Source organism: Capra hircus, chromosome 3, assembly GCF_001704415.2.
Source record: "Capra hircus breed San Clemente chromosome 3, ASM170441v1, whole genome shotgun sequence".
Taxonomy (NCBI): Eukaryota; Metazoa; Chordata; class Mammalia; order Artiodactyla; family Bovidae; genus Capra; species Capra hircus.
Window position 1 is genome coordinate 115,912,448 of NC_030810.1, and position 22,974 is coordinate 115,935,421.

Consider the following 22,974-nt stretch of genomic DNA (forward strand, 5'->3'; position numbering starts at 1 on the left):
ATGAAGACATGAATGTATCGTTAAGGTCCTTTCTGGACCACAGCTTATTCTGAAGTTCAGCACCGTGCTTGGCACTATAAGAGATGCCTGGTGAGTATTTGCAGGATGCAGTGTTGAGGAATCTCACAGTCTTGCTATTGACTGACTAAAGCCCTCAAGTCCTGTTGCTTGGTTACCTGCCTAACAAACCCGGGAAGGTTGAAAGGGCTAGAAGACATCTTACCTTTACGTCTAAAGACCTGGTGATGCCATAAGAATCCCTAGACCCACGGACCCCAGCCTTGGTGTCCCTGAGGGTCTCAAGAGCTGGCGCACAGATGGCTGGCAGTCTAAGCATGGCTTTCACACTTGAAGACTCCAGGAACTTGGATTTCTCATCTGAGCTGCCTCAGAGATCTCTGCCTGCACTGGACGGTCTCCACTAAGGTAGCCACTGGTTCTCCCATGCTCACCAGAAACTCTGACTGGCAACCATCTCTCCGGCTGGCTTGTAAAATTCAAAAAATCAATTTGTTAGTCATTTCCCTTTGTTGGATAGGCAGACTCTTTTCAAAATGCACAAAATACCTTTTTCATCAAACAAACGAGAAGGTTGGGACTGGAAAATATCAGGACACAGTACCTTAAGCTTCAAACCACTGACATCAGATTTTGGTCCCGTTCAGAAGAATCAAAATATGTCATAGTTATTTTGCAGCAGAAGCTTGGAATTTATGATTTGTGAGTGCAGTTGTGCTTGTGGGAAATGAAAGAAACTAGAGGAAGGATTAGAGGGTATGTGTCCACCGGGATTTCTGCTTGCTTTCCACCTACTCTGGCAACTTGATGTGCTCACTCTGAAGGGACTGGAGGAGTCTAACCCTGGGCTTCTTGGAAATCTCAGCATCCACCCCATTCCTGGCTCCTTCGAGGTGCTCAGTTAGGGATTTTTTGAGTGAACTGAGCGTTCCGCAGAGGGCTCCTTTGGGTAACATGGTATGCATAGCCCCTTCCCTGGGGGCCACTGTCAGCCCTCCTAGGAATTCCTCCCCAGGTACCAGTCACATGCCAGGCCTTCCCCAACACCCAGAGCCTTCATCATGGATAATGTTGGCTTGCTGGGGACATGCCAGGCTGTGGGTTCTGAGGCTCTAGCTTAATGACAGCGTAGATTTGTGTGTTTAGCATTTTCAGGCTGATTTGACAGATTTTTGAAGTGGGGTGGAAGAGATGACAGAGGGAAAGGGCCTCTACCAGAAGGTAACTCTGGTCCAAACTATAACTGGACCAGAGGGAGAAAGAGCGAATATCTAAGGAGCTGACTGCCTTACAAACAGTGAACCGACACAGGGGTCGTTGGAGAGCCCATCCTGCAGGCTTCCCTCCTGCACTCTTTCTCATACATTAGGAGATGCTCAAATAGGTCCTCAGTGCCAGAGGCTCTGTGAGGTCATGGGGGGATACATAGGTGAGGACAGGTCATCACAGCCTTTCAGAAGCTCGCAGCCTTGCTGGCGAGGTGGCAGGTGTGACGGCGGTGGCTCTGAGATGCGCTGTGTCTGTGGTGTGCTGCTGCTGCTGCTGCTGCTGCTAAGTGGCTTCAGTCGTGTCTGACTCTGTGCAACCCCATAGACGGCAGCCCACCAGGCTCCCCCGTCCCTGGGATTCTCCGGGCAAGAATACTGGAGTGGGTTGCCATTTCCTTCTCCAGTGCATGAAAGTGAAAAGTGAAAGTGAAGTCGCTCAGTTGTATCCAACTCTTTGCGACCCCATGGACTGCAGCCCACCAGGCTCCTCCATCCATGGGATTTTCCAGGCAAGAGTACTGGAGTGGGGTGCCATCGCCTTCTCTGTGTCTGTGGTGTAGATAGCGTTAATACTTGCTTGGTGGCTCAGTGGCAAGGGCACTCATTTCTAGCTATTATCTATCTGGGTAGGTTTCTTGGAGATTTCAAATGGAGATTTGAAATAGGATGAGATTGCGGTAAGTGGGTTTTTCTGAGAGGGAAGATGGCATTCTATCACAAGGCTCAATGGCTCTAATCATGATGGTCCTATTGGCAGAAAGAAGTAGTTGAAGAAGACCAGGAAATTTTAAGGAAATTAAGAGGTCAGTAGAAAGAACTTCCTCCCTTCTTCAACTCGTGTCTGGTTGTTTTCTGCCTTGCACGTCAGCCACAACCTGAGCAGCAAAAGACATTGTGTGCATGTGTGTGTATACACACACACACATGCAGAATTGAAAGCACATCCACCCGATTACCATTGGTGACAGAATCCTAATGTTAGAGTAAAGGATAAAGTGTGTAAGAGTTAAAGACCTAGATTCTAGTTGTGGCTTGTCCCATCTGCTTTGGTTTTGGGGAAATTACTCTGCCTTTGTAATCTTCAGTTACCTGCTATCTAAGTTTGTAATATGACTTCATGTTCTGTAAGGTGATACAATTCATTGTGCACAGGTACTTTCTGAACAAATAAAACATCTAACTGTGATATTTTCAGGAGGCAGGCACTTTGCTCTATTTCTAAAAAATGCAAGGACAGCGTATTTTTGTCCCATACTTCTGTCCAAAGTTCTGCCCCCTGGAAGATGGCAGAGCAGGGTTTGGTGAGTCTGGGAGAGCTTCACTATCCCAGCTTTTCTGGTCATATGTATTGAAGACCAGTTCGTAGACTGGAAAACCTGCATGGAGGTTCAGTCTTGTGCCTTCAGATTGAGCAAAGAAATTGGCCAGAAAGCATGAGGGCCCCCATCCTGGGAACACCTCATGCCCTTTCCCAAACTGCCTGTCCGCTTGTGTGCTAAGTCGCTCAGTCACGTCCAACTCTTTGCGACCCTTTGGACTGCAGCTCTCCAGGCTCCTCTGTCCACAGGATTCTCCAGGCAAGAATACTGGAGTGAGTTGTCATGCCCTCCTCTAGGGGATCTTCCTGACCCAGGGATCGAACCTATGTCTCTTATGTCTCCTGCATTGGCAGGCGGGTTCTTTACCGGTAGCACCGCCTGGGAAGCCCCCAAAAAACCACCTGTCTGTTGACTGTCCATCATCTCTCTCTGTCAGCCCAGCTTTGGGTCCCTGCACTGCTGTCCAAATTTGAAGACGACCCTCTCAGTAGATAAGCTGTCTTCCTGTGCTGCCTGCTGCACCCCTGGAAGCATGAATCTCAGCAGGGGCATTTCCCCGGGCACTAAAAAAACCTGGGGACTGAAAACAGCCGCCCACCTAGCACAACCCGTCCTTGGTGAAGAAAGAGTGCCCTCTAGTGGGCTTTGTGTGGAGCTGCTCTGGATCGGTGTCAGGGCTCAGCCAAGGACAAAACAACCCGCTTGCTGCCCTCCTGCCAAGGATCTTGAAGCTGCCTTTGGGTTTGGTTTGTTTTTCTCCGCGTGTGAAGAAACAAAGAAAGACCAGCAGGAGATCAGTTGTGAGAGCAGCCCCGACTGTGCTGTGACAGCCTCCTTATCTTGGGCGGTTCACCAGAGAGTTAACCCCAGGGCCAGTGATGGCAGCAAGGTAGATGGTGACATCGGATGCTTTTTAAAGGGCCTGTGACAATTTCTGTGTACATCACTCACCTGTCTTGACCAGTCTCTTACATGAGGGGTTAGATCTGTGAGAAGGAAACTCCTTTAAGAATGATGACCAAAAGGGTTAAATATCTTATTGCGTGACCCTCTTTGCAGAGCAAATCCACTGCAGTTGATTTTATTTTTGGCAATGGAAGTGTACAAATCTCAGTATTAAAATCCTGTATGTACTGATATAAACAGGGGTTTTTTTCCCTTTAAACCTGAGTAAAAGCTGTTGGGCTGGGGAGCAAAGAGGGGAGGAGGCGAGGGAGGCTGCGGGGCGCCCATCAGGGAAGCAGGAACCTGATCACATGTGATGGTTGCTGGATTAGGTAACAGCTCCGCTGGTTGAAATTGGATCTTGGAGGATGAGTGTTAACATCTCTGGTGTCCTGGTGAAAGGTTCATTTGAGACTTGCGTGGTGCCACAGAGATAAAAAAAAGGAGCTTTTAAATAATCATTTTGTCTCCTATTTGGCAGAGTGCTGGCTTCAAGCAGTAAATAGGTAGCATCACTTTGGCTTAGACGTATCGGCCTTTTCATTTATTTATTTAATGTTGGTGGGATTTTTTTAACTCACTAGCTGAACAGCCTTCCGTATCAGTGAATCCCAACGCCCATCTTTATAGTGGTACATTCAGATCCTCTCCTTCTGGGCAGAGATCTGTCCATGCCGGGTTTTTACTGGTCCATCCGGGCCTCGTCGCAGCACACATGCGTAGCCCAAGACCCTCAGAACCAGAATCTCCTGTGTTAGATAGTGGAAGAGGAAGGTTTTGTTTTGTTTATGTTGTGTGTCTGTGTGAATAGTTTTTGTGGTGGTGGTTCTGATACATCCTCTGAAATTTCTGTTTTCATAACGATTTGAGTGTAATTTGAGGGGTATAATTTGGAGAGGACTGTTGGGTTTGTTTTTCCTCTTTTTTCTGTTCTTTTATTTTCTTCAAATCTCTGGTTTGGGGCCAATTTATGTGTCCTGAACTCTAAGGATAACTGCAAGCAAGATGCATTTCATTTCTATCATACCTGTTCCTTCTTGGCCACATTTGGAAACCTATTGTATTAAATCTTGGTGAATCCAAATTTCTTTTTAGAGAGTTTTTGTATTCAGGAGTCATCAAATGATACGAAAGCTAAGCAAAAGGATAACCCTTTCCTGTGTGTGTATGTGTGTGTTTTTCCCCCCTTTACCCTCTGTGACTGTCCTGGGACTTCTTTGGTAGGTAGGGGGTTACAGTGTCTCCTTTCAGTGTCCTTGGCAGCTTTAGCATTTCCTTCATTTCATTTAAAAGCAGTTAGATTTTAAGATCAAGAAAAATATTAAGTAGGTAGGTGTGCAGACTTTGTGTGGACAGTTCGTGCTCCCCATGGATTGTTTAAGAGAAAAAGTGAGGCATGGATGTGGGTGCAACTGAGAAGGGCTGGAAAGGGAACATATTCTTTGAAGTAAATATTGGCCACATGGGAAGTACTAGTAGTAACATGACCACCTGGTCCCCTGCCTCGTACCTGGAGGAATCAGCACCAGCACTTTGTTCTGTGTCTGCCTGACTCCTTTTCTGTCTCATTCTTTTCAGAACAAATGGAATTTTGCTAGAATAAGTCAATGGAGTGAGTGAGCTGGTCTCAGGCACAGGTCCGACCATCCTTACCATCACCTCACATAAGGCAGTGTGTAGGTAGCCCCAGGAAAGAGTATCCTCACCAGTTGACATTATTCTCTTTTACTTTGCTACCACTGTTGAGACCGGTCAGTGCTGGATCTGTCAGGAAGAGTTGTTTTGGAGTGATGAGGAAGAGCCGCTTGGAGGCGTCACGGCCCGGCTCAGATGTCACCAGCCTCAGCATCTTGAGGAGGTTTCCCATCGGCCGAGGTTTGTGGCCTCTTCTGGAGCGTATTGGTCATGGGATTCCAGAGAGTGGAGTAGTGTCAAATTTTGCCCCAGCGCCAATTTTTTTAATGATTAAGTAAAAGTGCCACAATTACCAAATGGCTCAGAGGTGATTCTTTTTTTCACTCTTAAATGACACATAGGTGTTTTGTTGATAAAGCAATTAAAATTCATTCAATGAAATTCACTGGGGAAACATCCATAAACACCCCCGCACTAATGTCCTCAGCTGAAAGCATTCACTGGGCTGTACAGGTGAGGAAGGAGAGGTCCAGGGCTCCAACACCATCTGCCTGGGGGGCCACGTTCTTCTCCCCGCCACCCCACACCTTTAGGGGCTGGTATTCAGGAAACGGTTGCAGCATTCATTTCCTTTCTTAAGGAAATCTTTGTTAGTGGCGATATGTTCTTCTGAGGACTTTGAAGATTTGAGTAAATAAGTTCAAGGAACTGAATAACATGATTAAATCTTTCTTATTCTGAGATCAGGGGGACGATTTCCCATGTAAGTCTTCTGAGTCTACAAAAGAAGGATTTCCTTGGGAAAATGTCCACAAAATTAAACTCCACAATCCTCTAACCTGTGCTGTCACCAGTAAAGCAATTTTATTTTAGTGCAGCAGAACATTAAAAATTCAGTTGCAAGAGGAGAGCCTGGGTCCTGAAGTGTGGGCTGTTCCTGTATCCTTCTTTCCTGGCAGCTCACTCCCTTCCCCGCGCCCTCCTGTTGCCTCCTCCTGTCTTTCCTCACTCCCTCAAGGGGCACATGTGTCTCCCCCAGGCCTTTAAACTGCCGCCCCGGTCCACCTGCTTGACTGTCCACGTGACTGCCTCGTGTTTCACAGAAGCGATGCTGCCATTTTCCTTTAGCACAGGACTCGGGCTTTCCTTTGAAACAACTTTCAAGGTTGCTTCTCGTCAGGCCTGTTAGAAGCCAGGAGCATGTGGGCACAGCCAGCAGTTATGCTGGTATTATAGGTGATGGAATGCCCCGAACGCCTCCATGTCCCCTCGGATTGAGCTCAGATCCACCTTTGCTGTCACAGCCCCGTGGGGCTGCCTTGCTGAGATTCGAGAGGCGGCTGCACCTGTCACTGTCCCCGTGGGGCTCACCAGATGCACCCTAGCCAGAAACAGCTCTGGACTCCGTGCTGTGCTGTTGCTCATATTCCCACCCGGGCCCCCTAGACTCTGGTATCTCCACCCCCAGGATTCGAACAAGCAGAGTCTGCTTCTTCTCTGCCTTTAGTTACATCCCTCCTTCCCTACTCTGCCCTCCGTTTTGGTTTTTTTTAATTGGATACTCTTTTCGTGTTCACTCTCAACAAAGACTTGGCTGCTGACGACTAAACTGGGTTTAGATGAGTGATTTACTTTATGGCAGGCTGTATGGCGGTAGTAAAACGAGACTGCCTAGCTCTTCCACTGGTTTACTAAATCACTTGATCTCTTTCAGTCCAAATCACCCCTTCATCCCCTGCAAATGGTCGTGGGGGGTTAATAAAAAGGAGCCTTTTGTGGAGCCAAGCCTCCTTCATCCTATCAGAACCCCAGCTTCTCTGAATCCCTGAGGCAGCTTGTTTAAAGCACCTCACCCTTGTTTGTACCAGGACGGAGCTCTTACCACCCAGAATAAATTGATCTCAATTTTGGAAAATAGAAATCCCTACTCCAGGGGAGAGGTCTTCACACTTTACTCAAATTAACTGAATTTGCCTGACTTAGGTTATTTTGGAAATGAAAATTTAGGCTGATCCAATATCATAAAGTCATTGAGTGTAAAAACTTTGTAATAACAAACTCACAGAAAATGTAAAACTAGAAATGAGAAAGGAAATGCTATTCCTTGAGTTAAAATTTAGCAGTTTGGGGATGAAAGTGAAAATTATATTCTGTTATAATTTGTTTGTAGATTTGAAATTTCTTTCATTGTGGTAAAATAGACATAACAAAACTCAGCATTATAACTGTTTTTGAGTGTACAGTTCAGTGGCATTACGTACGTTCACATTGCTGGGCAGCCATTACCACCATCCATTTCAAGAACTGTTTCAGCTTCCCAAAATGTAACTCCCTACTGGTTCATTCAGTTTTGTTCAGTTCAGTTGCTCAGTCGTGTCCGACCCTTTGCGACCCCAGGAATTGCAGCACGCCAGGCCTCCCTGTCCATCACCAACTCCCGGAGTTCACTCAGATTCATGTCCATCGAGTCCGTGATGCCATCCAGCCATCTCATCCTCTGTCGTCCCCTTCTCCTGCCCCCAATCCCTCCCAGCATCAAAGTCTTTTCCAATGAGTCAAGTCTTCGCATGAGATGGCCAAAGTACTGGAGCTTCAGCTTTAGCATTATTCCTTCCAAAGAAATCCCAGGGTTGATCTCCTTCAGAATGGACTGGTTGGATCTCCTTGCAGTCCAAGGGACTCTCAAGAGTCTTCTCCAACACCACAGTTCAAAAGCATCAATTCTTTGGCACTCAGCCTTCTTCACAGTCCACATCTCACATCCATACATGACCAGAGGAAAAACCATAGCCTTGACCAAACGGACCTTAGTCGGCAAAGTAATGTCTCTGCTTTTCAATATGCTATCTAGGTTGGTCATAACTTTCCTTCCAAGGAGTAAGCGTCTTTTAATTTCATGGCTGCAGTCACCATCTGCAGTGATTTTGGAGCCCCCAAAACTAGTCTGACACTGTTTCCACTGTTTCCCCATCTATTTCCCATGACGTGATTGGACCAGATGCATTACTAGTTCCTTATCCCCCCCTTCTCCCAGCCTGTGGTACCCACAGGTCTACTTCCTGTCTCCATCAGTTGGACTATTCTAGGCACCTCATATAAGAGGAGTATAATTAATCTCAGGAACAAATCAGACTCTCCTTGCATTTTCTAGTCCTCCCATCCCTCTCTTTTTCCAGCCCTTTTCACGCCCATTGCTCAGGTGCCGTTTTGTTAAGTGATTTGAGACTTCTTCAGCCAAATCATACATTGGGAGTTTCCTGTTGTTTTTAAATGTTACTCCGTTGGGTTACTGTCAACACCTCCCCCCTCTTTTGTATCTCCCTGCAGTTTTGAGTATCCGGGGAGCCCAGGAGGAGGAGCCGACAGACCCGCAGCTGATGCGGCTGGACAACATGCTGCTGGCCGAGGGGGTGGCGGGGCCCGAGAAGGGCGGGGGCTCCGCGGCGGCGGCAGCGGCGGCGGCGGCTTCTGGAGGCGCCGGTTCCGACAACTCAGTGGAGCATTCCGATTACAGAGCCAAACTCTCACAGATCAGACAAATCTACCACACGGAGCTGGAGAAATACGAGCAGGTATTCACAGCCATGTGGGGTCTGGGCCCCCCAGCCCTTTAGGGCAGGGCGGAGAAATCAAGAACTCTGAGCTAGGAGGGATCCGAAGCAGGTAGCCTTTCCTGGAGATTGCCATCCAGGATCCAGTGTTTCTGGCCTTCCCCCAGAGCCACTTGTTGAGCTTGAGCCCATCAAGTCCAGGGTCTCCAATGTTGAAAGCTCCCCGGCAAACTGGAGATAAGATCACTTAAAAAATAGTTTAAAAAATAGATTCAACTGATGATTTTAGGAAACTGAGTCTATGTACAGAAACAGTCCCTGGCGCTCCAGAGCGCTGCCCCTTGGCATGCAGCTCTGGGGCTCTCGGTGTTACAGTCAGGAGCAGAGCCTCCAGGTGAGCTGGGGAAGTGTGTGTGTGTGTGTTTGGTGGTGGCGGGGGAGGGGTGAGGAGGATCCTCTGGCTCATTAATTAGGAAGATGCCTCAGGACCCAGTGCTCATGGAGGCCTATGGGAACGGATACTAAAACCTGGCCTTAAATTCCTTCACTCTACCCAGATTAGTTCAAATGGAAGTCCATCATACTCTGACTTTCATATATAGTATATAATATGATACGCATCTCCCTCTATAAAAAAAGTAGAGGGTCTCAGGGGACCCCTGGGAGTGGACAGAGTTGACTCCCAGCCCTGACACGCTGCTGATGGTCTGTGGGACCCAGTGGTCCACATTCTGTGCCTCAGTAGCTGGTAGTATTCAGCAAAGAGCTGTGGATTTGGAGCCTAAGCTCTCAGAGAGCCATAAAAGGATCATATGAAGGACAAGTTTAGAAAGGCTTTAAGTCACAAAATAGTATATAGATGTTGTATGGTATTCTAATAGCACCCCTCTCTACTAGAGCCCCCCCCACAACACACACACACATGAATTTAAATGTCAATATTGTTTCCTCTGGTCAGCATGAGCAACACTATTTTACGAGGAGTCCTTTAACATCAGGATTTCCTCCCATTATTTTAGCTGACATTAGTTGGTTGTCATATTGTTGGATGTGACATTTTCCTGAAATTCTGAGTTAATGTACTTTCATAGAATTGTTAGATTTCTGGCTTGCTTTCTTTTTTAAGAATCATAGAAGAAGAAGGAGAAAAAAAAATCAAAAGGTAGAAGACCCTGTACCATCCACTTAGGACAGTCTAAGTAAAAGGCAAATGCAAACTTAATAGAATATATAAATTTTAAAATAGAAATGGGCATTTTAAAATTTAAAGTGGAGAAAGTTTCATTATTGCACTCCTATCTACCTTTGAAATGGATTTCTACAGAGTTTCTTCTTTTATGAGGGAAGAAGGTTACTATGAAGCTGGAAGCCAAGTGTGGTGAATTTCAGCCACAGGACAGGTGTAGGGAGATGTGAAGGGGAGCAAAACAAAAGTCATTTTGTGGTAAGAACCTGTGGATCATCACCCTCGACCCTCTCAGGGAAGAATAGACATTCCTATCATGATGTAGACTCTTGCAGAGATTTTATCAGACCCCAGGAGAGGCTCAGCTCAGGTAAGCTGGTGGATCCATGACACGTTCCCCGCCTGGGCCATCACGTTAGAGTTCACAGCCTGCCCCAAACAAGGGGATAGTTTGGGAAGACTCATGGGGACATTTCTTGTAAAGATCCCTAGCTAGCCACTTGGGTTCTTTCTCGCATGCTTTTCCCATTGTACCTTCACCACTAAGCTTGGTCTCTGGCATAACAACCTATCTAGACCTGGTTTCCAGGCTGTGTTAGTTGCTCAGTCGTGTCGGACTCTCTGCGACCCCATGAACTGCAGCCCACCAGGCTCCTGTGTCCGTGGAATTCTCCAGGCAAGAACACTGGAGTGGGTTGCCATTCCCTTCTCCAAGGGATCTTCTCAACCCAGGGATCAAACCCGGGTCTTCTGCATTACAACTAGATGTTTTACCGTCTGGGCCACCAGGAAACGCCAGGGGCACAGAGTGTGGCTTCCTCCCAAACCTACAACTGAGGTGGATATTAGGCTGGATGGTGTTAAAAACTAGCTTTCTTGGTAGCTCAGGTTGCCAGCAACAAAGAAGAACAGACTGTCTTCTTGATCTAACCCCCTCTTGTTGCTCTTCCATCTTCTTCCAAAATGTCTAAAGCACTTTTGTCAACCTAACTGCACTTGTTCCAGCACTTTCATGGACGCCGTCCTCTCCATTCTGATACAGGTGAGGAAATGGAGGTCAGAGAGGTCAGATGGTATATCTGGGTCACACATCCAAGGAGGGACAGATTACCCTGGAATCTAGATGTGGACCCAGAGCCCAAGGCTGTTACTGGAGCAACACTCAGCTCCACTTAGTATGGAGCGAGTGTGGGTGTCTGTCCTCTCTGGTGCTTTCATGGAATAGACTGATGCTCTCTAAGAGAGACTAGTGATAAAAATACTTTCCTTAAGAAACTTCTCATAGACACCTACATATTCTGAATAACAACAATGCTGGAAATCGGGAACTTAAACTGTATCCATTTTGCTGACGGGTGGGGCTGTACTCCCTCTCTGTTACTTGTTTGGTCCGGGGTGGCCCAGTCCTGAAGCCTGCAGGCTTGATGGTGGGGTTAATGGCGACCTCCGGGAGGATTTATGCCAACATGCGTTGCCCACAGCTGCTGCCGCCGCCGCCAGTGTCCCATCCCTGCGGCAGGCCGCTGTCCACCCGCGCCTCCGCAGGAGACCCTCGGACATTCACAGGCAGGTCTAGTTCAGTCTCATGCGGGATCAAGTTAGGTCAAAGTAGTAATAGTCTGTATTTATTATTCTTAAGAAGTACTAAGAAATTATTTCCTTATTTCTTTGGACATTTTCTGGGTAGGAACTGAATACTGTTTAACACACTGTGTGCCTAATAATTTATTAATATTAGTTGTATTGTTAATTAGCGTAAATGGCAGATTGTGAGGAAATTATGCCATTAACCTTCTAGCTAGTAAGTCTGAAAGATAGATCTTCTTCATTTTTTCTGTAAGCATTCCTCACGGGACCTTTTTAAAAAATAGGAAACCTTAGTAAAAATGTCAGTCTCTTAATAATACCTAGATGGTTGCTGGATTGACTATTTAGAGTCGATTCCGTTGTTTTGATTTGTTTTGTTTTTAGTTTGGTGATGATAGATAACCAGAGCATCAATTAGCTCTCCAGTAATTAACTACAGTAACCCTCCTCACCCTTCCCACTCGTCATGTGCTCTCCCCCAGCCCCCACCAAAAAGACCTGAATCAGCCATTGTTTCACCCTGAGGTTATGAGATAAGGAAGGCTTCTAGTGACTTGTATTAGAAAGAAAGGAAAGAAATTGTTTTCTTCATTAAAAAGGGTCGGTAAACACCTTTTCAGCCAATCTTGGTAGCTGAGGTATGTAAGAACTAGCTTAAAAAATAAAGCTGGCATATTTTGATAGATAAAACCAGGATATCAGAAAACTGAATTTTCTTCCAAGTGCTGTTCAAAAAAACAACAAAAAAAGATACTCTTGTAGCTTTGCAGAGTTCTTCAGTTTTTGTAAGTAATGCTGCCAGGACATTGACAAGGCTTAGTCTCCAAGGCTGAACTGGGGTGGGTTAAGTAGTCCTTTCACAGCCAAGGAAGTCTTTAAGATCCCAGTCATATTCCTTGCTGAAATTGGCAGCCAAATCCAGTTTGAAAGACTTAGAGATGAATATGAGCTGAAGAGAGTGCGGGAAGGAAGCTTCAATTCTAGGAGTAAATTGCTTATACTAAGCAAGATTTGTGAAGAGCTTCTCTTGGGTCGGCTGCTCCTCAAAGTGCCCTTGCCCTGGAACCCAGGATGTCTCCAGAGGCAGCTGGAGGGGTAGCTCCAGAAGGTGACTGTCTTTAGGACAGTCTTCAGCAGTCTCCTCGTCACAGAAACCTTCCGCCTGCGAGGGTTCCATTTAATGAATAAATCGCTCCTACTCCCCATTCCATCGGGAGAGCCTGGCCTCCCCGGAGTAGTGCAGCTTCCGAAGGTGCTGAGCTTGGGGAGCTGAGGAGGAGGCCCGGGTAGTGCAGGTCCTGGAAGAGTCTGGATCATTGTGTTCCGCCCGTCTAAATGGACTTGGAGTTCCTGAGTGTTGTCTGTTGTGTGTTCCCAAGCAGCTGTTGAGCAGCTGCCCTGCTCCACCTCAGCAGTGGGTGAAAAGACTCCACTGTCTGTTTAGGGCAGAGCAGAAAGGGCCCAGCATCCAGTGCCCTGAATAAACACCAGATATTGTGAGCATTTTTATTCACCGTAATGAAGCACATTATTAGCTGAGTACTGTGGCTTCCCAGCAGCCTGACAATACCTCCTTCACGTCCAGCCCCTCCTCACTTTGAACCCCCACCACGTCTGGGGCGGGGGGTGGGTAGGGCCTGCAGCCCAGCGGGGGTTGCTTGCAGCATACCTCCCCATCATCCCTCTCCAAGGCCTCATAGACTTCCAGCCAACTCGCTGCCAGGCTTTATTTTCCTCCCTTTGTTGTACAGCTTCGGGGTGAAGGGGCTGTTTAAGTTGGGGACAGATGAAGCTTATAATAAGATCTTGTGTTTATGTAGCAATTTTCATAGTAAGGGCAAAATGCTCTATGGACCTGATCTTCTATGGATTTCATCTTCAGCATATATATACCTGCAGAGTAGAAAGAAGCTATTTGTGACCTCCTTTATTTGTACCACGAGGGAAACTGAAGCCTGGAGAGGGTTGCCCCATTGTGATCATATGCTGGGTTACTGAGTTACCTATACTTTAAAAAGATAATAAGGACACGCTATATGGCCAGACACACAGTAACTCATCTTGTCCTTACCACATTCTTTGAGGTACTGTCCTCATTTCGCAGATAGGAAAGAGAAGGCACAGGGGTCTTGCATGACTAACCAAAGCCCCACAGTGAAGTGAGTTCCTGGGCAGGGTGTGAACGCAGGCGGTCTGTGCTCTTAGCTGCTGCCCTGCTCACATGAGTGATTTACTCCATCCACAGCTCACTGTACAAGGAGCGTGAGGATTGCTGGCCTTGCTAAAGAGGTAGGAATGATTAAATCCACTCTTGGATGAATAAAACAAGGCGCTGAGTAGTGAAAGCAATTGCCCACATATTCATGGAGACAGGGTCAAAAACCAGGCTTCCCAGCCCCCAGTGTATATACAGCCCATTGGGTGTGTCTGCTGATGTATCTTTGGCCAGCAAACCTCAAAGGATTTTGAGAAATTAACAGTGAATGTATTACTGTTACTACATAACTGACAGCTGTGAAGAGCTTTGTGTTGTAAAAAACAATAGCAGTGCAGCTTGAGCATTAATGAACATGATTCTGCAGTATTAAGTTGGACACTTTGAGTCCTTAGTTCTTCAACCTTCAGAGCATCAGCTTGCCTTTCTTGCTAACAAATTTTCCACAGTTTTCCAACACTGCTGTGAGTTAAGTGTGAGTAGATGTTTTACTGAATGTTCCTTAAGAAAACTAGATTCCAATAGTAAGTAATAGTAACTAAAAGAAAGGGCAGTGGTGTTCCAAGGAGCAAGTTCAGAGTCTGGGAAAGCACAGACCCCCTGGCCTGGGTTTAGGGAGTGTTCAGGCTGCTTTTGATGTGGGCCTTCATCTCTTGGGCAGTTTTCCCAACTGTAAAATAAGGTGGGAAAAATGATCTCCAGTTTCACTTCCAGAGCTGATAGTGTATTGGTCTATAACCTGAGAGTTTTCTCTCTGCAGAGGTATTTCCTAAATCCTCTAAATCATGTTTTGAATTTGTTTCTATACAGATTCCCTATTGTAAATTTCTTCTCCCCTTAAAAAAAATCCACATAGTGATGAAAATTATAATCAAATGGGCTGAAAGGGGTTTCTGGTCATCTCTTTTCTTTTTTTTTTGACAAAATGCCACAAGCTAGCCCAGTTTTCTTTACTTGTACACATCTCCAGAAAGACCTGCACAGCCTCAGAGCAAGGACCCTTACCACGTCCCGTGTCTGTCTTCCTCCGTTCCAGGCATGTAATGAGTTCACCACCCATGTGATGAACCTCCTGCGAGAGCAAAGCCGGACCAGGCCTATTTCCCCAAAGGAGATCGAACGGATGGTCAGTATCATCCACCGCAAGTTCAGCTCCATCCAGATGCAGCTCAAGCAGAGCACGTGTGAGGCCGTCATGATCCTGCGTTCCCGGTTCCTGGATGCGCGGTGAGTCCCCAGGAGAGGCCTGTCCTTTGGGGGAACCACTGATTCAGGGTTAGAATCCAAGCGGGCCCTCTCCAGAGGCTCCATTGTCACCGTGTTCAAGGCTGAGCCAAGTAGTAGCCTGAGAAAGGTCAGGGAAAGGAAGGCTGCAAGCGTCGATAGCCATGGGTTTTATACAACTCCAGCAAAGTGTGGGGATGGGATAATTTTTATGACCACTGCTACTCACTCTGCATGAGAAATTAGGATGATTTAGCTACAGGGACAGAAGAAGCAGGACTTTTTGTTTTCATACCATTAGTGGCCTCTTTCACAGGAATAGGTTGAAACTGTAAGCCCACAGAAGGTTAACCAGGTATTGCAATGACATCTTTTCTTCAGGAAAGATGGTTCCAGTTGAGAGCTGGGAATCTCTGCCACACTTTATGTTGGCGGAGAGGGTACCTAGTTAGCTTCAACAAATATTTATAACTAGATTACCATGTATCATACTCTGGGATGAATTTTAGGGACACAAAAATGAAGAAGACATGGTCCCTTGGGCATGGAGGGGCAAGGGACTGGTCTCATACGGGTCAGATTTTCAATCAAGATTTAAAATTTTCTGACACTAACGTGTGACCTGAGTTGTGAGTTCAAAGAGTCCAGTTGAAACCATGGATAGAAAAGTCCTTTAGGACAAAAACTAAAACCATAGAGCAGATAGTCTTAGGCCCACTACTCTCTACACTGGTGAATTTGTGCAAATCCTTTTGATTTCTTTGGCTTCTGTTATCCAGCATGTAAGATAGTGCTAGTCATTATCTTTCATCTACTCTAGAAAGTGGTGTTGATAATTGATCTAATGCATGAGTTTTCAGTGTATGGACATCCTTTGTGATCTGCAGCTCACCTTAAATTAGTCATTTTCTATAAATGCAGATTTCATCATTCATTGTTTCAATTCCTGAATATAATCCCAATATATGATTTTTATTATAAAAACACTAGCTATGTCATGGTCATACACCATTTAATGATCTGTAGTTGAGTTCTTTCTAAAGCAGACACACAGATTCTCTGCTTTTTCATTTTTTTTCCACCCTAGAAATTATAGACTATTCAGCTCCATTACCTACACTTGTGTCTGTCTTCACAACTGTGGTCTTTACAGTTCACACACCTCTTTAAAGCTCCCTGGCACCTCCAAAACTCCCTTTCATTCACTGTGTTTTGGGTCATGTGGAATATGAAATAGGAATGTCAGCCAGCAAACTGTATCTCTGGCCTAATAGAAATACATAAAGTCAAGAGAAAGTCCAGATGAAGAGAGCTTTTCCCAGCTGAGCACAGTGCTGAGAGAAGGAAGGCCCAGGCCTGCTGAAGCAGGACACCCCTGCCCCAGGTATCTCCCTTGGCCTGTCCTGCAGCCAGCCTGGCTTCTTTATAGCAGGCTGCTCCCCATGGTATGAAGTGCAAGTGACTGGTGGCCTGTGTCTGGATCTTTCTTTCCCCTGTGTTGTGGCCGCCATCACTCTGCACGTATTGTTTACATCCCCCCATGGTAACTCCCCTCGTTAAAATACTGGTGTTGGCATTTATGTTGGCAGATATTGGAAAAAAAATTAAAAAGTTGGGCCCAGACTGGGTTCTTTTCAAGAAAGAAGAAATCAGAGAGAAAGGAGGAGCAGAATCATTTTCTCATAGGACTTCTTCTTTCAGTAACTCAGCTGTGCCCAGTTGAAGGTCAGACTCCAAAAGGCATGAAACCAGGCAAGCTTTGTACACAGTTCCTTTCCCTTCCATCAGCTTTTGTCTAGATTGTTCTAGTTGGCACCACAAGGACAGTCATCATAAGAGAGGATCTTTTTCCTGCTTTGGTTGCAACCTTTGAATCATTGCCTCTGAGCCAAGGTTCAAAACTAAAACAATTAACCAGTTGTCATTATTATTAACATTAACTTTGAGGGTGTATTTAGTATCACTGAGAGAATATGACCCCAGATGCCAAAACAAGGATGAGCAACTGGTTTTTCCATCTCAAAAATGAATGTTTGCCTGGACCTCATGATCAAAATAATTAATATCATTGCTTCTGGTGCTCTCTATTATTGGGAAAGCTAGTTAAACACACTTTAGTAAGAAAGACACACTCACTGTTGATATTTACTTGCTGCTCTAATCCATGCATCTGATGGGCAGGACTTCATTAAGAAACGATTTCATGGAAGACAAATGAAATACAAGGGAGACTTGATTTAGTAACAGGATTAGTCTTCCTAATATAATGGGTATGCAGAATTGAATGTTACAGCTTTGTTGTGTAACGTTCCTTGTATTTTCTGCTCTTGAAGAACAGATTACCACAAAGTTAGCAGCTTAGACCAACACAGAGTTGTCTCATAGTTTCTGTTGTTCAGGAATAGCAGGTTAACCTGGATCCTCTGCCCTCGTCTCACAAAGCTGTAAGCCGGGGCTCAGCTGAGGCCGTGCTCACAGCTGAGGCTCATTCCCATGGGGCAGAATTCAGTTCCTTGTGATAATAGGACTGATGTCCCCAGCTCGTAGAACCCACCCTTCCCGTTGACAGGGCTTACAGCTTGGCTGCTTCCTTTCTTCCTGGATAATGTCACCGTTTTAAGGCTTTAACCTAATCTCCCATTTCATTAACACAAAGTCAGCTGATTAATAACTTAATCGTAGGAATGATATCCTATCATTTTCACTGTCCCCCCAACATACACATTCAAGGGGGGGGGAGTACTCCAGAGTGGAATCTTATAGATCTTCTTAGGAGTCTGCCTTCCATACTCCCCAGCTGAGCATTTGGCCAGGTTGTGTCCACTTGAGTCATATCCTTCTTGTCTTCCTTATGTTGATTTAACTGTGCCAGAAAAGTTTAACTTAAAAATTCTACTCCTTCATTCAGTCAACTTTTATTATTGTATGTTTTATATCAAGCATACTGCTGTGATAAGTCTTTGAGATGGAACTTGTAAACCTTCTTAATGGTTTTCAAGCAATACAATAATTTTAACTTTGGTTTGTAAAAAATAGTATCTTGCTGGAGAAAGCAGCAAGCACATGGTTGGAAATATACCTCTGCACTCCACCGTTCCAGTTAAGGTTATAGAAAATTATTAAAAAAGAGGATTGCAAGAAAGGAAAGGCCATCCAATATGATCTGGCTGAACTGCCACTATATTTAGATGTATTTACTTCTATAACTGAGTTTTTACTCTTCCAAATGCTGTATTAGCCTCTGGAATAACAAAGATGAAAAGAATACATGTAAATGTGGGTCCCACCTTCAAGAATAATCTCCTGGGACAGGTGCTCTTATAACTGAGCATGAAACTGCACATGATCACAGAAAGTACAAGTACCAAATTCACCCAAAGGGGCAGAGACTGGAGAACTGGGGAGAGGCAGACAGTGCTGAGTCTCAGAGGACTACCAAATAGACGTTTACCAAATAGAAGGCATCACAGAAGCAAAGTAAACAACATAATTCAACTTCGACAGGCATTACTGACTGGGATGCTTACTATGTGTCGGGCACCACGGTTTCAAATACGTGTGAAACACGGCTCCTCCCCTTGAGGATTTGCTGTTTAGTTGGGAAGACACATGTAAACTTGTGGCAAATGCTGTGGGAGAGAAATACACAGAGTGGTTTGGAAAGGCACGGGAGCATGAACGCCGTGTGTGTCTGTGGGGAATAGGGGAGCATATGATGAATGCAGATGAAATTAGGAAGAGCATGTGTAGGATGAGGGGAAACGAGACACTGGGGATGGGCTTGATCCACTGAAAGACCTCAACTGTGCCAGCAAAGATTGCGGATTGTCCTGTGAAGCAGCAGAAACTCTGAGCTGTTTACGGAAGGAAAGGTGAAAGTTCTCAAATGCCACTGCTTGGGTTCAGATTCTTGCTATAACCCTGACTACATCTGTGATCCGGGATAAATGGCTTATCCTTCCTAAGACTCAGTTTTTGTGTCTCCAAAATGGGAATAATTCTATACACAGGAATAAATAAGATAACATATTTACAATCTAGTGTCCGGAGCATAGTGTTCACACCATAATTCAGCTATAATATAATAAGGATCACTATGGTATATTATTATTGCTATCATTATTATTATTTTTATGATCAGATCCATGGTTTAGAGGAATTCCTGTGGTGATTTTCTTAAGGATTAGCTGAGCCTTGTGCTTCTCAAACTGGGGAAATACAGAATAAATATAAAATACCTTCTCAATTTTACTCAAATATGTGGAGAGCAATATGTTCAGATAAACACTGCTATATGATGGAATAAGATTAAAGAAGGAGGTGCTGAAGACATTTAGGGCGCCCCATGGCTGAGAGCCCAGGCTCTCCTCCCAGGAGAGCTATTTGGGCACAATTTCAGCCTACAGTTGTACTGTCTAGTCTGTGGCTTCTTGATTTCTAATCTATATTAATTACAATATAATGGGGCTTCCCTGGTGGTTCAGAAGGTAAAGCGTCTGCCTGCAATGCGGGAGACCTGTGTTCGATTCCTGGGTCGGGAAGATCCCCTGGAGAAGGAAATGGCAATCCACTCCAGCACTCTTGCCTGGAAAATCCCATGGACGGAGGAGCCTCATAGGCTACAGTCCATGGGGTCGCAAAGAGTCGGACACGACTGAGCGACTTCAAACAAAATTGAAAAATTTAGCTCTCCAGTTTTACACATCTTATTTCAGCCACTCAATAGCAGCTGCTGGCTACTCCAATAGGAGAACAGAGAACATTTATTTTCCTCATTGTAGAAAGTGCTGTTGGACAACTTTAGTAAGACCATTATACAATAGACCATAGTTCCTCTAAACCCATTTCAAAAAAATCAATGACACTGAGGATGGAACAAAAGGGATAGACTTGAAAAATAGAACTGGTAAGACTTGCTCTGGGGCCCATCATCCAGTGAAGGGAAGAGAGTGAGGGGAATTGAGAATCATTCCCAGGTTCTGCTGTGTGTTAGGTGCTCACATAGTTAAAGAATGAAGGAACAATTGAATGGAAGAGCAAATTAGCAAATATAATGAACTTTGTATGTATGGTGATATTATTATATAATGTGGAAAAAATGAAAATGAAGTTGGTGTGAGTGAAATGTGATACTTGTCATAGAAACAGTTCACTGGAAGTGTCTGGGATATGCAGTGGCAAATGGGCGCAGTGGTAAATGGAGTATCGGCTCTTAGGAGAGGCGTTTGGGCAGAGATAACACGTTTGATGGTCTGTGGTGCCTCCACTCCTCGTTCTTGAATCACTGTGATTCTAAAGCTTCCATTCCTAAAATTTCATCGACTTCCACATTTCTTACACTTACCTGAATACCCATCAAAGCTTTTGGTTGGCTTGAAATAACACGTGTTAACTCACCAAGCTGAAAACCCCTCCAGCCAGAGCAAAGAAACCAGGCATCTTAGTTCAAATAACCTTATTGTCAGAAGTATATTATTTTCCCTGGGTTTCTTAAAATTCTGTGGGGTTTCAAGGGCCCTGGATTGAGACAGGCTCTGCAAGAGATGATCAGTGCGGTCATCAGAGTAGATGCAACCACCTAAAGGAAGATTGCACGTCCCCAGGAGGAGTCAGGAACAGCTGTCTGTACAATCCCAGCACCCCAACTCATTCCAGAGAGGCTTCCTGTGAGTTCAATTGGAAGAGTCCCAAGAAATACACTGTAATGCTAATGCAAACAAGTCCCAATTAGAGGAGCCTTCAGGGGCCACTTCCCCAGGCCTAAAACAACTGTTTTCTTGCGGCCAAGAGGAAGCCAGAGGTTATCTAAAGACTAGCCTGGAGACTGGGTTCACTTGGCTACCTTCCTCAAATTCCCATCACGAAGAGCTTTTAATACATATCTCCTTTTTAGTTGGGCCTTTTAATCTAATCTGCCCAATTTCTGATGTTGGGTGACCCAGAAACTCAGCATGATTTGGGAGAGTGACTTGGGCTTGGCATAATCTGGACAGATGTGGTTAATACCTATGGACAGATGGTGTTCATCCGGTAAAATCAGGCACTTTATTGTGTTAATTAATCCAAGTGGGACCCTGAAAATACAATATTAGCTGAATTTTCTGTCTAGCAAGGCGATCAGTGCTTTCCGTTGGCTTAAATTGGAAAACTTGATATCCTGGCATAACCAGGGATGTTCTGGAAATTTTTTTTTTCCCCATAAGGAAACGGTTTTGATAAAAGCAAAAAGGCAAAAGTGCTAATGGAGCTAATTTAAAGATAGAGGCCTTGCCCCCTCGAGGAGGGCCAGCAGACATCTGCAAGGAGTCCAGCATCCCTAAGCAAACCCCAGCTATCCCCAGGCCTTAGCTGGGAAGAGGCCATAAAGTGATTCTCACTTTAAATTAGTTCAATTAGCACTTTTTTTTTTTTAAAGGCATAAAAATGCTTTTATTCAAAGAGTGGTTTTCTTCCTTTTAGCAACCTGTATGTTAAAAAAGATTTCTCTGGGCTTGTGTTTCACCTTAAGCAGCTGTTCCTGCTTAAGAAGTACTGTTTCTCTCCTTTTAAGGAAGGTCAAGCAGTCAGGGGGTTAATTTCCATCCGTTCCTGCCCCTCTTCCCCAACCTTTTAAACATGTCGCATGCACTTACATGGGGATAGAATAGAGAGAAAATGATAACTTATTTTTAACTTATGGCTGCAGAGTCTCTGTGTAATTGCCAGGAGGCAATTTGTATATAAAAAGAGGCTGGGTTTTGTACTCGGGCAGACTTGAATTAATATTTTAGCTCTGTAACATACTAGCTGAGCAACTTTTAAACTCAGCTCTTCATGGGTAAATGGGAATAACCGTAGCGACCTCACTAGTTGTGAAAAATGAAAAATTTGTATCGATGGCTCTGAAGGATCAGGTCCGAGGCCTGGGGCCTGGTAGGAAGAATCCCCAGGAAGTCCTAGCATTTGTCCTGTACTAGGCACTGTGCTGAGTCCTGTCTTTATATTGATATGACCTCATTTCTCCCTTCCTCTCACCCCATGAGGTTGGTTTGACTCTTTTGACTGTCATTTGAAGAAGCTAAGGTTTGGAGAGGCATTCCAAATCACCCAGCTGGTGCTCAGTTTATCTAGGGCTCAAAACCAAGACGGCGGATTTTGAAACTTCGTGCTGCTCCCCACTCTGTATAAATACGTGTGACTGTTCTGCTGTGTCCCCGCAGTGAGCACGATGAGGTATACAACAAACACCTTAAGAAATGCTTGCAGCATCTGGCTCCTTAGAACACATCTCCTCTCATTCACTCAAAAACATGTCTCCTCCCAAATGTAGATCCTCTCCTCTCCCTCTTTATATGCGTTTGTTGTGAACCTCTTTTTTTGTCCATTGTCATTGTGGTTTCCTTGCTCTTTACGAAGGCGGAAGAGACGAAATTTCAACAAGCAAGCGACGGAAATCCTGAATGAATATTTCTATTCCCATCTCAGCAACCCTTACCCCAGTGAGGAAGCCAAAGAGGAGCTAGCCAAGAAGTGCGGCATCACAGTGTCCCAGGTAAGACACCCCAGAGGACTCAGCCCAAAGCCTGGCCATAGTGGCGTTGCAGGGCAGGGTCTCGGAAGCCTGGCCTTCCTGAACTTTCATGCCTTGTAAGTTCCATCAAGTAGAGCCTTCAAATGGCAAGGTCAGCTCATGGTGTGTATAAGAAAGTCTCCAGGGAAGGAACCAGGAAGAACCAGCGGAAGTAGAAGACTTCCTCCAGGGAAGTAACCTGGAAAAACCAGCAGAAGTATAAGTGAGTGCAGATAAAGCAGGGCTGAAGCTCCCCGCTCCATGCGCTCCCTTTCTTCAGACAGATGAGCGTTTCTGCATTGACTTGGAGAGCTACCAGCGCTTCTCATGTCATTTTCTCAAACAGGGTCAACTCCTCGGCCCATATTTTTTTTTTTTGCCCAACTCAGGAACTTTTTAAGAGTCAGTGAATGGAACTTTTAAATGAAAAGTTCACATGTCCTCTCTGGATGTCCTCACTGTAGCTGATGGAGTGTA

The 22,974-nt window shown here is 45.2% G+C and overlaps 1 protein-coding gene across 4 annotated transcripts in view; it reads left to right on the forward strand.

Moving 5' to 3' along the window:
• Window positions 1–22,974, forward strand: part of PBX1 (PBX homeobox 1) — a 336,966-nt gene that overhangs the window by 226,455 nt on the left and 87,537 nt on the right. For all 4 annotated transcript variants that reach the window (XM_018046429.1, XM_018046428.1, XM_018046431.1 and 1 more), the window contains exons 4-6: window positions 8,513–8,757; window positions 14,761–14,951; window positions 22,344–22,479. In XM_018046429.1, coding sequence (XP_017901918.1) covers window positions 8,513–8,757; window positions 14,761–14,951; window positions 22,344–22,479 — 572 coding nt within the window. The remainder of the gene's footprint in view (window positions 1–8,512; window positions 8,758–14,760; window positions 14,952–22,343; window positions 22,480–22,974) is intronic.